Raw genomic sequence first — 15,060 nt, 5'->3', positions numbered from 1 at the left:
CAACGTTCAGGAGACCATATTCAGTACTGGGGATTGAGACCAGGTAAGCTGCATGCAAGGCAAGTCCTCCACTTGCTGTGCTATCTCTCTGTCTTACACTTTTCTTTAGTTCTATCCCTTATTACTTCATGAATTTTGAAGCTGTTATTAGGTCCATATTAATTTAGTATTATTATGTTCTATGGGAAAGTTTATTATTATAAAGTGCTCATTATCTCTGATAATAGTCTTTGTCCTGAAATATTTGTCTGATTTTAATACAGCAACACTGACTTTTTTATGTTACTGTTTGTATAGTATACCCTTCAATGTCTGACTTGTCTCTATCCTGATATCTTATTTTAAAATTTTTTCTCTTGACAATTTATGAAAAAGAAGCCAAAATCATAGAGGAAAGCTTCTCTTCAATTAAGAAAACTAAAATGTCATTTAAAAATTATAAAATTAGACCATTATCCCAAAAAATGCACAAAATTTAACTCAAAATGAACTAAAGCTTGGGTATTAGACTGGAAACCATAAAATACACTGAAAATAACATTTACAAAAAACACAGCAGGACACTGATTTCAGCAGTCTCACTGGAAACTTGATTTTAGGGGTAAGTAAAATATTAGCAAAAAACAGACAAGTGGGATAACATCAAACTAAAAAGCTTCTGCACTATAAAAAAATAACTCCCCCATCCCACCCCAGTAAATGAGTTTCAGTAACAATTTTGAGGTATGTTATCTCATTGCTTTTCTGAACTGGTGTTTAAGTAACTGCAGAAGCTGCAGAGATAGTATAGGATAAGGCTCTTGCTTTGCACATGGCTGACTTGTATAGGGTCCCCTGAGCACCACCCAAGTTGCTCCTTTATGGCCAAGTACTGTCCAAGTATTGCCCCCACCGAAGTAATTTTCTTTTGGTGATATCTCTTTATTCTATGTCTTCAGCTTAATGTATATATCCTGATTATCACATTGTCCTTTATCAGTACTCTACTGCCTTAAGTGTATCATAATAATACAACAGCTCAGTTCCATTTACCTAGCCCTATATGCTTATGGTCACATATTTCATTTTACAATGTCATATATAAATTTCACTTTATATTTTTGCCAGTTTGCTTAATGGTCAGTTGTCCTTTAAAAAATAAAGGGAATGAAAAGTAAAGGGAGAAATATTTTCTTTTTTAATCCCTGTATTTACCATTTTCAGTGTTTTACATTTCTTTCAGCAGGTACAAATTTTAGTCAGTATTACTACTTTCAACCTCAAGAATTTAACTTAGCTTATGAGGCAGAATAATCTCAACTCTTGCTAATCAAAAATATCTTTTTATTTTACCTTCATCTTCTAGAGGATTATTTTTTCTAGACATATAAATCTATAGTGGCAGCCCCTATCCAATTATATTATAGACTTAACTGTTTCCTTTCTTGTTTCTCATGAAACGTCAACCTTTACTCTTAAAATTGCTCTCCTATTAGGTGTCTTCCACATCCCACCCTCTGTTCTTGCCTCTGAGCCAAGAATTGCCCTTTAACTCTGCCAGTTGTAGCTCCAAAACAAAACAAAAAAGAAATATGACAAATTTAAAAAGGAGTATACAACATGAAATTGTGTTAAGTGAAAAATGCACATATGGGGGTTAGAGATAGTATAGCGGGTAAGACACTTGTCTTACATGTAACTAACCCTGGTTTGATTCCTGACCACTGCAGGTATGGCACAAACCTTTCCCTCACAAAAAAATCCACAATAGTCTTACTCTTGTGAAAAATATTCCATATATCTGTGCATTTAGATAATATAAAATTTATTAGTGATTAATTCTGGGAGGTAAAATATTGCCCTCCTTAAACCTTAACAAGAAAATCTTCAAATTTCTTCAACTAGTAAAGTCCTTGAAGTAGTTAAGTCCTACTGAACCCAGAAACGCAAAATCCATAAACACTCTTACATAAGTAATACAACAACTTAATTTTTAACAATTAACATACATTTCTCCAAGCATTTTTTATTACTAATTATTCAAATAGAGACCACGACAAAGGCCTGCGTGAGAGCTACAAAATTACAAACTTCAGGATTACAACTTTAATAACTGTTATGAACAAAAAGTACATAGTATTCAGAATCTATACATGGCATAATTTTATCTACAGATATCAAAAAGGAATTTCCCAAAGAAGTAACAAGCAAGCTCCCCTGAAATGACATAAGTTAATCACATGAAGAGGCAGGAACATTCATGGCAAGCAGAGAGAACATTTAAGTGAGGAGGCAGCTGTGTGCCAGTTATCCATCTTTTGACTCTAAGTCCACCCTTTTTTTGGTCTACTTTTTGATATTGGAAATGTTTCTGTAAACAATTCTCTTTTGCAGGCAAGCAGAATGCTAGCAATGCCAGCAGGGGCAATAAAGTGACCCTGCAAGGGGATAAGGACAGGATCGATACCCTTCTCTCCTAGGTCCTGATTCTTCATTACTGATCATAAAACTATGCAGGGAAGCTCCAGATGCTCTCATACCTCATACCATGCCAGCCCCTGCCTCCACCCCTCCCAAAGATAGTGCCTTTGAATAGGTCCATTCAAGATGAATCCTACAGCAATGATAATCTGTCTTCTACACAACAGCGTACTAAATGCACTGCAATGAGTTCTCTCTTTCTGTCTCCTACCACAAAACTGCACATTTCTCTGACAGCCACATGATCTTCAGAACTGTATAAAAGGGCCTGCCCCAGTCTTGGTTCTGTTATGGTCCAATTTTCTGAGTGGTAAAAGTTACCCTATCTAAACCAGAATAGCCCACTTAGTAATTCTTCTCCTCCTGTTTCAGTTAGCAAATCTTAGTGCTAAATTCAATTCATTCAAATACCCAATGTGGTTTCTGTTCCTGTCTTGAGCCTGACCAATAGGCAGGCTGGCCTGAGAAATGAGAACGTATGGCCAGAATAGGGAGAAGAATGGAACAGGTGTGTCATACGATAGGCAAGAGTAGGACACAGGAATCAGACTATGCTGGACCTGGAGGTCAGGGTAAGATTTTTGGTCTTTATTTTAAGAATTCAGTGTTGTGTTCAAAAAAGTCTGCAGGGCAGAGAATTAATTCAGAGGGGAAAGAGAGAAAATGCTAGATGTAGTCCACTAGTAAGTGGATGGATTACTGTACAGCATAGGCAAAAGAGAAAGGTGATTTTGGTGGGAAGACAGTGAGAAGCAGATGGATTATACAAGCAACTAGAAGTGAAAACCAGGAGGACTTAGTGATATACTCAAATGAGACTGACCAGAAGGGAAGAATATCATGGCTGAAGCCTACATTTCTGGCTTGCACAAAAAAGTCGATGGTATAGTAAGATCAGGAACACTAAAGAAAGCTAAGACCAGGAAGTGAGATCATGAGTTTGTTTTGAGCATGTGGTTGAAATACTTTGAAATGTCAAAGTAAAAATGTCTAAATAGCCTGGATGGGGAAGATGAATTTGTGAGTCAGCTTACATAATTAAAGCTAGCGTATGGTTGAAGTGATCTGAAAGGAAAGTATAACTATATAAGAAAGAACTTAGAATTAACCAAGCCTCTAGGAGTTTCAACAACTAACAGCTAGGTAGAGGAGAACAACCCCGAAATAAACAGAGAAACAATGAAGACTGAGGAGGAAAATTTAAAAGCTGCGGTTGTCATAGTAACCAAAAGGAAATATAGGAATAATTAAGGATAGAGAGGTCAATGGTGTTAAATGTTGCTGAAAGGAAAAGGCAAAATAAAGACCAAAAATTTCGCTAGATTTCATATTTGAGGTCTTTGGTAAATGAAAAAGGGGGAGAAACTTATTTGAAGAGATGAGATTGTAAACTACAACGAACTGTTTGATAAATAGTAAATGAAGAAATAGGGACAGTAGTAAAGATAACTCTTTTCTTGTTTTGATTTTGGGTCATACCTAGTGGTGCTCAGGACTTCCTCCTGGCTCTATGCTCAGGGATCACTTCTGACTGCAGTGATGCCTGAGTGCCAGGTTAGGGTTGTCCAAGTCAAGCACTCTAGCCGCTGTAATACCACTCTGGTCAAGAAGAATCTTAAGATACGACAGAATAATGGTCTGGTAATGAAGTCCCAAGAAAATGCTTATCACATTACAATTATTGTCCACCTTGATTTGCAAGTTTCATATTTTTTCTATCTCGATGTGACAGGGTAATTAACAGATACTCAGAGGAACCAATTACTTTGGAACAGATCAAAACACACATTTTATGTGAATCAGTCTTGTCTTGTAATAACTTATCAAATACTTTATTTTATTCAAATCTTATGAAAATTCATCAGAGGGTAAAAAAACTGGTAACTTTCTGACTGAAAACAAATCTTCTAGTTTTCCTATATTGTCCTTACCAGGTTTTCCTCTGTAAGGTATATCATTAAAATCATTTCATGTTTATTTATAACAATTATTATACATAATAATTATAGTAACAAAATTAATAAATTGTATTGTAAATTATATGAGATGCAATCTGTTTTGAATTGTTTCACTGAATCTGCAAAACAGGCTCAATTCTCATTGCACTTTATGGTTACTTAAGAGTATTCAAACTCTTTAAACTTTCTTCAGATAGCACCTTGTTTTCTGCAAGCTGAGCATTCCATCAAATTAAGTAACTGAAATCTTGTCACTGAAATCTAGTCAACAAGTATAAGTGGAAAAGAAGGCATCAGTTATTCAAAACTGAATTGTTTAGTGCTTTTGCTTTAGGCTTGCAGTGAGTGGTTTGGAATAAAATTACCCATATGTTTTGTATTCCTTCCCCTCATGCCATGACCTTTTGTGCCTGGCTCTTTCTCTTTTACCTTTGCCATACACAGAGAAAGGAAACAAAGGCAGTCATGAAAAATCCCACCTAAGGCCTCCCAAATGTTACCTGACATGGTGATGCTGGAAGTGGAGGCTGAGACATAACTATAGCCTAGAGTTAAGTCCAAGTATTTTGATGCTGAAATAATAGGGAATGAGAATAACGACAAGTTGTACCCTGTATGCTTTAAAATAGGAATTTGAAAATGCAGGTTCATATCACAGTTCATATAAAAGTCTGTTGTCTAGATTAATAAAGTTTTATATCTTAAAAAAAGTAAGCATATATGGTTATAATTTTATAGGGGTCTCAGCTAAAGTCCTTAATTAAAGTTTAAATAAAATTAGTTGTTTACACCAATATAATCTTATAGGGCTTGAACAACCATGATCTCCTTTGAGACCTCTATAATGTTTATTATATTCTCTATTTCAGAAACTTAGTTGTATTCTGGTTTATTATGTTCATCTCTTCCACTCTAGTCTCCCACCAGCTCCAAACAGAATGTAAACTCCAGAGTGGCAATTGTTTTTGTGCTCGCTCTGTTTCTTCTTAAAGAATTTGTGACACATGTCAGATGCTTAAAAAATACTTTACTAGCTAGAAAAACAAATGATTTGAGGGTTTTCTCTGAGATGCTGTGCTAATCTCTTTATGGACCTCACTGCTCACCACGATCTTATAGAGCGGAGATTAATTTTCTGTTTTGTAGGAGGGGATGCTGAGATATAGAGGGTTGATTTGTCCCAGGTCACACACCTAGGAGGTGATGAAGCCAAGATTTTGATCCAAACAAATCTAATGCTAAAGCCTTTGTTCTTAGCTCTGATATTACATGGCTTTCTTTCATTAGCTAGCTGGCTCCACTGAGATCTTGGAAAGTATCCATTTGGCTTTACTATGTAAGTTCTAGGCAAGCTGCTTTCTTCTTATTGATCTTTTCTAATCTTGTGGGCCAGTATGGAGTTTAGAGAAGCAAGGGATATAATCTTGAGGTCAGTGCCAACAGCAATCTCAGATAGCCTGCTTAGAAATCTTAGAGAGACACACACCATAAAATTACTGTCAAACATTCTGGTCAGTTGTTTTTATGCCTTAAAAAAAAAAAACCAAGAGGACATATGAGGAATAGGACCCTTTCTCTCCCATTTTCTCTCCTGAGATTGACAAAGCGGTTTTGTGCCCAGCACCATGCCGAAATGGAGAATGTGTTCCTGCTTTCTGGTGCAGGGCAGAATACAGAGTCCGGGTTGAGGCAGGCACTGAGTGCAGCAGGAAGCCTTCTGTTTAAGACAAGGCATAAGTGACAGTAAAGCTGGCCTCCCAGGATGTTCTATAAGAGGATAGGAGAGAAAGGAAGTCTGCTGAAATTGGAAAGAGGAGCTGAAACCAAGGAGAACCCTGCCTCTTCATCTCCATGATGCTGGTGACTGACCCACATTCTGCTTCTTTCCTATTCACTGGGAAGTTAATCTAGTGGGAGAAAGGCAAAAGGAATTGTGCCTTTTGAGAAAGATAATGTAAGACTGTGAATTTCCATTCTGGCCCATATGGTGATCAGCTGCTAGATATAAGCAATCTGACTTTAAGTAAGTGCAGTGGCCAGAGAGATAGTACAGGAGCTGAGATTCTTGTCTTGCACAAGGCCAACCCCATTTTAATCCTGGGTATTACATAAGGTTTCCCCTGAGTGTTGCTAGGAGTGATCCCTGAGCACAGAGCCAGGAGTATATCTTGAGCACAGCTGGATACGGTCCCAAAATCTAGACAGTTAGTTGAGGCCTCAGGCATAGAAGCATTTTAGCATTATTTTTTGGTAAAAATCAATTCTGATCTACTCCTTGCCTAACTTTCTAGTTGGACCAATGGCGAAAAACCTGATTATATTATGTAAAAGGTCTAATTTAAGTAATTATTAAAAATTCTAAAATATAGGAAAAAATACTCCAAGGCATAAAAAAAGTAATTTTGCACTAAGTTTAAACAAACTCCTAAACTTCTAATCTATATGCTGACATGCAGCATTGTCCCACTCGGCAGTGCTATATTTACTGCCTGAAATGACGATGCTTTGGGTGGTTATTTTTCATGTAGGAAGTCACACTAACACCCCTGAACCACCTGCATATATCTCAAAAGCTAACTTTTCCATTACCAGAAAATGATTATGTTTCAAATTTTCAAAAAGAGAGATCTTGAATGTCAAGGTGTTACATAAAGATAAAACGGGCATTCCACATGTGCACAGCCTGCTGCCCAGCTGGGCATTCAGGGCTGACTTTCTTAAGTCAGTTCGTTATTGGAAAGCTTGATAAATGTTCATGACTAGCAGACTGGAGATTTCTTTTACTTTGAACCAGCAGAAATACAGAAAATTATTATCTGGCATTGTTATGATTACTTCCCCCCTAAATTTTCAATCACATATGTTTTAGAAGTTATGGAGTCCTTCAACATATCATAAAATCACAAGGATTTGAGGCAGGACTTTTCCAAAGAGAGTTACCACAAGGTGTGGGTTGTTTTCTCAGCTTCTCGATCTTGAGGGACCTTGTTTTCCACTTCTATAAAAAGGGGTCGCAAGAGTGAAGGATCATTCATATCCTTTTAGTTCCAGGAGACAACTCAAGTGGAGTGCAGAATGTACAAGACCTTAATATTTGACCATGAGCTATCTACATAGAGGCCTCAGAATTTCCAAGGGACTGAACAAGTATTTTAAAGTTATTTGATGTAAAAAGGGGTATTAACTACTTGATGAATCTATTATGTCTTCGAGAGCCTGTTTGAAGGTTCTAGCCGGGGAGTGCAGCTATTTGTATGCCTCAACTGAAGAACAGCCTGTCTCTATTCACTAGTGCGCAGTTTTAGGAGGGACACACATGGAGAGGATGAAGGGGACACCTGCCTAACCAGCAAGATGAGCCGAATCAACCCTGGCAATCAATGGGGTAACAGATGTCACAGTCAGATCACTCTCACATCTGAACCTTTGCCACCTTTGGGAAGGAAAAACAAACTATAAACTGTGCATAATGAGAGTTGCTAATAAAGGTAATAACTAACTTCAAGAGGAGGATTTCATTGACTTTGCAAAAACATCTAATGCTTTCCATTACCATTATTTATTCCTTAACAGAAAATTTTCATGAAGCATAGATCTGGAATGAACCAGTGACAAATAATAATGAAAAACCTCAGTTTCTTCATGCTCAGCTTACAAAATTGAGAGGATACTAGGTTGGTTGTATGTGACAAAGATCTCTACACAGAAAGTTCCATGTTAAGGTTTATAGAAGTCCCCTGCTATAGAGAACACATGGATGGGTACTTAACTTTCAAGGCAGCCATCCACTTATGAAGTAAAGCACTTTGGTATTGCATTGCTCTTATGTCAACACTTGATAGTTACCCAAATTATTTCAGGAAGAAGGTATGAATTATAAGTAAATATATATGCTAGGCTTTTAGGTCTATGATTGATATCGAAAGAACAACTTGAGTAATTACATTTTGAAAGTAATTCATGTGAAAGCAATAACAAGTAAAGTTGGGAATCTGCCACTCAGTTATTTAATTTCTTTTTCCTGCCCTAGTTATAAATCAAAACATTCTGAAAATGCTGGGTATAGTAAAAATTGGTTTTAAATATTCCTGAAAAATTGAGATTCTAAACATAAATTGGTAATTTTTTGTTGCTTTTTTGCTTTTACAATATCATTGTGTGATAAGAATGATCTGAATTACAGCATTCAGTTATAAAGGAGTTTTAGGTAAAACATTTATGGAAGAAAATTAGTGCTTTGTGAACCATTTAACAATTTACTAATCTGTTTTCAAAGTGAAGTACAAGATGTCACACTAATGAAAGTTATTTAGTGCTTCCTCACTGCTATTTTGCTTTCCATATCTTCCATGAGACTGAGTTCTTCCAAGGAAGGGTGCTTATTGCTCACTGTGGAATGTCATGTGAGCACTGCCTGGAGAGAGCTGAAAGGCGAAGCCAAGTTCTCCCAGCTCTGGTTTACTTATCAAGTCCTCTCCAGAGATGCTATTGTGTGGGTCCATCTGTCCCATTGTTCCCATGGTGCCTCCCTGGGTCACTGAGATGAAGGGGCAACTCTTTGCCTATTATTCAAAGGGGTAAGAGTGTGACTTCCCCTCAGTTGTGGCAAAACACAGGCTCGGAATCTACTGTGTTCTAATTGCGTAGCGCTTTGTATGTAAAAAAAGTTTTACAAGTCACTGACTATAAAATCTGGATTTTATAACTAGAAGAACGTTGGGAATCCTCTGGTACTGTGTATCTCACAGAGGGATGCCTCTTAGGAGCAGGCATTTTCAAACTAATGGGATGTTTAAAAATGTACCAAAATGATTCTGTGGGTGTGTTGGGGCGAGGTGGGGGAAGTGGGAGATAGCAGGATGTTGGATGACTTACAATCAGAGGAATTCTGCACAACAAAGGATTACTTGTGTGCTGAACTATCTCTTATCCTCTTTATCAACTTACACATAAACACAGAGTAGCCTTGTGTATAGTTCACCTATGAATTTTTAAGATTTATGTAGATTCTAGATTCAAACTACTGCATAAATTAAGAAGTGCACTTCATGGCACTCAGAACTCTACCAAGAGTTTTCCACCATGTGGAAAAACCACATGGCAGCCTCACCAGCAGTCACGATATGTGAGATGACAACCATCAACTGTAACAGTCTGCACTGTGGCAGCTGGATTTACAGTGATTTTGTGCCCATAAAAATAAACTTATTTAGCTCTGACATCATTGGCTAAATTTAAAGAAACAGTGACCACAAAAATCCAGTGAACTACTGTGTTCCTTCTTTTAAGTACAAAGTGATTCATTGTAAGTGGGTGTGAACATCTGACTCCTCTATCAGGCTGTCTATTTCAGCTGTTCCTGAATTTCTTATATTTTCATTTTCTGGCATTTGTTTCTAGGTGTATCATCTTTTCAGATTTGTTATAAAAGCGAAATACTGGGTCAGAGAATATTGAAGACCATTGATCTAGATTACATTAGTTTCCTGGTTTGATGGAAACGCAATGGGAAACTAAGAGATGAAATGATATATCCAGGATCATGCAGCAGTCCTGTAAATTAATTAATAGCTAAGGAAAAATAATAAACATTTTTAATCCAAATATCCTGGAAGGTTATGTCTGTCACATAAAATACCAGGACTTAATTTTGTCTACCTATAATAACATATCTTTTTTGGGGGGGGGGGTAGTCTTTATTCAGCAGTGCTCAGAGCTTACTCCTGGCTTTGCACTCAGGGATCATCACTCTTGGTGAGACTCAAGGGACCATATTGGATGTCACGGATTGAATTCAGGTCAGCCACCTGCATGCCAAGTGTCTACCCATTGTATTATCACTCTGATCCCTAACTTTATTTATTTTTTTTTTACTTTTTGCTTTTTGGGTCACACCCAGCGATGTTCAGGGGTTACTCCTGGTTCTGCACTCAGGAATCACTCTTGGCAGTGCTCGGGGACCATATGGAATGCTGGGAATCAAATCCGGGTTGGCTAAATGCAAGGCAAATGCCCTACCCACTGTGCTATCACTCCAGCCCCCTAACATTTTCTCTTATTATCAATTATTCCTCTTCTTTCCTAGCAAAGCTATCTAGAAAGAAAATTTCTTTAAATTGGAATTTCAATCTTCGTGATAATCCTGATACATCTTAGAACATGATTTTTAAGGAAGGAAGGAGAAAAAAAAACCAACCTCTTCTGACTGAGCATCTGTTCCCTGGTACTGTTACATTCCTTCTGGACCCCACACTCTGCAGGAAGACTGAATCCATGTACACTGGAGAAGAACAACCTTTTACTTTCAACAATCTCCACAGGCACTATGATTGCCCTAAGGGTTCCCTGTGCTCTGATGTCTTCCTAAGCAATTTAGAAACTACCAACCTGTGACACCAAGGAGTGCCTTGGAAGGTTCCTCAAGTATTGAGATCTTTTTCTCACGGGAGATAAGAGTTGGCTTCTCACTGGCAGAGTCAGTGGATGAGCTGTCCTTCTCACAGCCATTCATATGGCCATTTTGTATCTGTGGTGTTGGTGGGTGCAGGGACCCTGCTTCCAGTCGCTCTGCCTTGTCTTTAGCATCTTTGTTACCCTGATGCTGCTTGGACTTGCTTCTTTTTCTCTTATTGTTCTAGAATGGGAAGCAAATGGGAAGTTGGTATTATTCACCTTGATATGGAAGGTGAACCTGAAAGATCAAAATGAGGTATGCTACCATGGTTGTCTCCCTAATATTGTAAGGGAAGGGGTAAAAACATAAAAGTCTTTATTAACTTCTCAATTAGTGTACATATATTCTCATTAAATCTGTAATAAACAACTGTTACCTCATTAACATACTCATCAAAAAGGGTTCTTGAAAAAAATTACAAAGAAATATCTTAAATAACTGAGACAGTATTTGAGGTATGCACACGATGAATAATATAGTAATGTCTTGTTCTGAAAGCACCTGGATTGTTATCCTGTCATTGGAGAAGAGCATGCACTTTCGGTTGGGAAGCAGGGAAGGAAGGAGGCAAGAGGACCATGAATGCTCTGATACTCTGGGGAGGAAGGAACATGGTGGATGAGGGTTGATTGATATGGGAAAGGCAGGAAATTCCTAGTCAAAACAAGGAAGTAGAAGGCAGATCCCCAAATTTCAAGGTGGGAATCTATCAAAAAGGTGTCCACCAGCCGGTAAATTCCTGGGACTGCTGCCACTTTCCAGGAAGTCCCAGCCAGCCACAGGACTCATAATCAGATCTATGAATATTTAAGCAGGACTGAAACAGCTGCGATACCATGCCAGCCTGATCTGGGGCCACCTCGACCTGAACTGCATGGCTGGCCTCTGAACTGAACAGCTGTAAATGAATGGCATTACAAGACTTCAATTTATTGGCATCAAAACAAATGCACAAACTTACATTTTAGCAAGTGAAATTTCTTAGGCCTCAATGTTCACAACTGAATAGGGTTTCACTGCCTCTCTCCATTGCCTAAACAATCAATATTTAGTGATAGTAGAAAATTAAGATGCTATCTCTATAGCATGAATGTTAACTTGGGTTTTGAATTGAGGGATACAGTCAATTGCACTTAACATTCACAAACCCTTACTGTGCAGGCCTTAATGAGAACAGGTAACAGCTCATCAGCATAGTCCTGCCTGCTGCACTGGGGAGTACCAGTTGAGCTTGCTTCTTCAAAAGAAGTTAAAAAAAAAACCTATTTTTTTTTAAAATTCTTCTTCCTGTTTACCTTCTCTACCTTTGAAACCACAATCATGTCTGAGTAAAGGCTCCCCCTCTAGGTGAGACAGGAGCTGTTATTGGATGAGGGGAAGGGTTCGGTTCCCTTCTCCACCCCTCCAGATTCCCCCGTTACTGTTCCCCCTAACGCCCCCCTCCTTTTCCCAATTATTGGGCTGGCGATACCATGTTCCCATTGAACCTCTAACAGGGAGGTTCAGTGATGAGTCAGGGTTGCAACTGCTTCTGCTCTTTATTTCACATTGAAAAGATTTAAGATCCAAACCACATATCTAAAAAAATTTTCCATGTAAGAGTAAATACTGCTTTTCAATCGCTTGCAAATAGTGTTCATCTCAAACACAAGTTTGGGAAACTATGATTAAAGATAAGCAGAGATTGTTAAAGATGGTGGCATTCAAAAGTTAAACAAACTCCTAATTCTACATGAAACTCAGAGGAGAAAAACAAAAGGAGGGGGTAATGAACAGTTCCAATAATTTCAGTAATCTTGAGGTTTTACGAAAAAATACACTGCTTTTGTTTTGTTTAAAAACTATTCTCAGGCCTGAGACCTTTCCTCTAGGGGAAGTTCAGACTGGTCAGACTGGCATAGATATTCTGGGAGACCCCAAAGTTGGCCTTGCAGTGAAACAGTGGGGTGGGGTGGACACTGGAAAGAGAAGCTGCTCAACCTTTTTTTTTTTTTTTTTTTTGGTGCGAGTCACAAAACAGATTACAGGCCCAGAGCAATAGAGCTGTTCTTTAACATGCCGGTGAGCACATTCGTAGACCAGGAAGGTGTGTGAAGGCAGTGAAAGGCCCGTGTGGGCTGGAAGTGGACTGAGCAGATAGAAAACAGTCATCCGAATGGGGCTGAGTCAGCTCTCCTTCCCCCTCTCCAGGAGCGGGAGCAGACTGCCAGGCCTCTCAAGCAGGGAGATCAGGGCCTCCCCTTCCTTACTAGGTTTTGAGGGCATTTTCTTTCCTTCTCTGATTAAAGCTATAGCTCAGAACTCAGGATGACCTTGGACAGATGCTTGAAGTTGGAAAAAGCATGTGGAAAATATATTGAGCTTTTCAAGCATCTTTAGAACACTCCCCATTATTTTTTTCCCCTTTGTGCTACAGGATATGTTCAGGCAAGTTAATGTTTTAAATCCTTTGAATTCTCTGGCTCAGTTCCCTTAATACTTAAAAAAAAAAAAAAAAACTCTGGGACTTCCTAGGCACACCTGGTAGTTAAAAATGCTGAACAGAAACAAAGGCATCAGAATGGAGGGTGAGTGATTTCAGAGTGCTGTGAACCTGGCAGTTTTCTGGGTGTGCATATTAATATCAGTGGAAGCAACATAAAGTGGGCCGCCTTCTTACAATGACAACAGCATGGAAATTTTGATTGAAGATGTTGTTTTCGATCAATATTAATCTTACCTTCTTTTTTCCTGTCATATTCCATTCTTTTAGAACTTGAATTGCACTGCCTAGATAAAGATAAAGAATATTCAACATATATAGTCACAGAATAAACCACCACATAAACTTCAGCTCCATTTTTTCATCTTGGTAGCAATTTTGGGGGGAATGTTTCCATGTTTTCATACATCCTACCTTAATAAAATGCCAGTATCACTTTTTTATTTCCAGATTTTCATCTAATTCACTGCATGATCTCAGTTTTATCAAAATATTAAGCCTCATTCCGTGGAGCTCTTTTTCTTTTATCATTATGTTGTCTTGGAGAAAAAGTTATATATCTTGAGAATTTTCTGATAGCGCTGTTGTCATAGGTAGAATTAAAATTGTTCTGTTTGCTATATGAATTAAAACACCTATAATCTTTCAGACCAAAGTTGGGATTTTGAATATTATTAATCATGTGAATCACAGCTTTATTGAGGGTTATTCCTGCTCTTTTTCTGCTTCTGCTTTTATGTTCACAATTTGCAGGGTGTAAGAAAGGCAGATTATCATATGTTGGCTTTACTCTTGTCAATGTGGACAGGGATATGATGTGGTCTTTGCAAGGCTTCCACGTTGAAACAAGAGAAGTTCCTTAAGTGACAAGTTGAGTCTCAGGTTATGTCAATGTCATTCACATATATTTGTGGAAATGCAGGGGCTCAGAGGAAAAGGCTGATCTGATTAAGTTATGAAATTATGGAAAACAAAAGTTTTACCACCAGTCAGCTAAAAATAGCCATTTCCACATAGCCTAACAAAGATCTTCACTCAGTCCAACTAGGTTGAAGGTAATTTCAACAATAAGTTATTGGTAATGAAAACTCAGTTGTTTTTACATAGAAATAGGTACTTCTAAAAGAATATTTCTGAAATGTATATTTTAAAACATTTTTAAGCATTTTATTTCACACCTTATAAGAACAGATTTTGACAAAGAATATGTTGGCTAAACAGAGATGAACTTCAGGCTGGTCTTTACATAAAAAATTTAAAATCAGTAGGATACAAATTATTGAGTCTGCTGTCATTGATAGATAAGCAGGCCATAATGCTTAGACTGATGTTTAAATAGGTTAATTATCCCTATCTGTTCGAAGTTTCCAATTCGATGATCTTTTTAGGCTTGAGTTGCATGTACTTGAAATAATAAGTCTGTACTTAAGAGTAAGCTATAATTCAGACTTTTTATTAACTGGGCTGGTCTTTCTCTAATTTGCCCAGTGAGTTAATGTTCACAGAATTTTTCTTTTGAAGAACTCCAGGAAGCAATTTTCATTAGGTTTCTTAGTAAGTCACTTGAGTGGCTAATAATCTTTAGGGTACTTCTTACTTATAGAAAAAACTTCTGTTTTCTAAATAAAATCACATTTAAAAATGTTAAATACTCTTCTTTTTAATCAGAGGAAGGAGATGAGTTGCTTACTGCTTTCAACTGCAAT

At 37.7% G+C, this 15,060-nt stretch overlaps 1 protein-coding gene across 2 annotated transcripts in view; it reads right to left on the bottom strand.

The window, feature by feature from the left end:
* The window catches only part of SPATS2L (spermatogenesis associated serine rich 2 like), a 199,766-nt gene that overhangs the window by 46,196 nt on the left and 138,510 nt on the right, over window positions 1-15,060 (bottom strand). For both annotated transcript variants that reach the window (XM_056111822.1, XM_056111821.1), the window contains exons 5-6: window positions 13,592-13,641; window positions 10,806-11,052 (exon numbers count right to left, since the gene is read on the bottom strand). In XM_056111822.1, the coding sequence (XP_055967797.1) occupies window positions 10,806-11,052; window positions 13,592-13,641 (297 nt within the window). The remainder of the gene's footprint in view (window positions 1-10,805; window positions 11,053-13,591; window positions 13,642-15,060) is intronic.

Source organism: Sorex fumeus, unplaced genomic scaffold, assembly GCF_029834395.1.
Source record: "Sorex fumeus unplaced genomic scaffold, SorFum_2.1 ptg000014l, whole genome shotgun sequence".
NCBI classification, from domain to species: domain Eukaryota; kingdom Metazoa; phylum Chordata; class Mammalia; order Eulipotyphla; family Soricidae; genus Sorex; species Sorex fumeus.
Note: the sequence above shows the minus strand (reverse complement) of the source record. Positions and strands in the feature narration are given on the sequence as shown.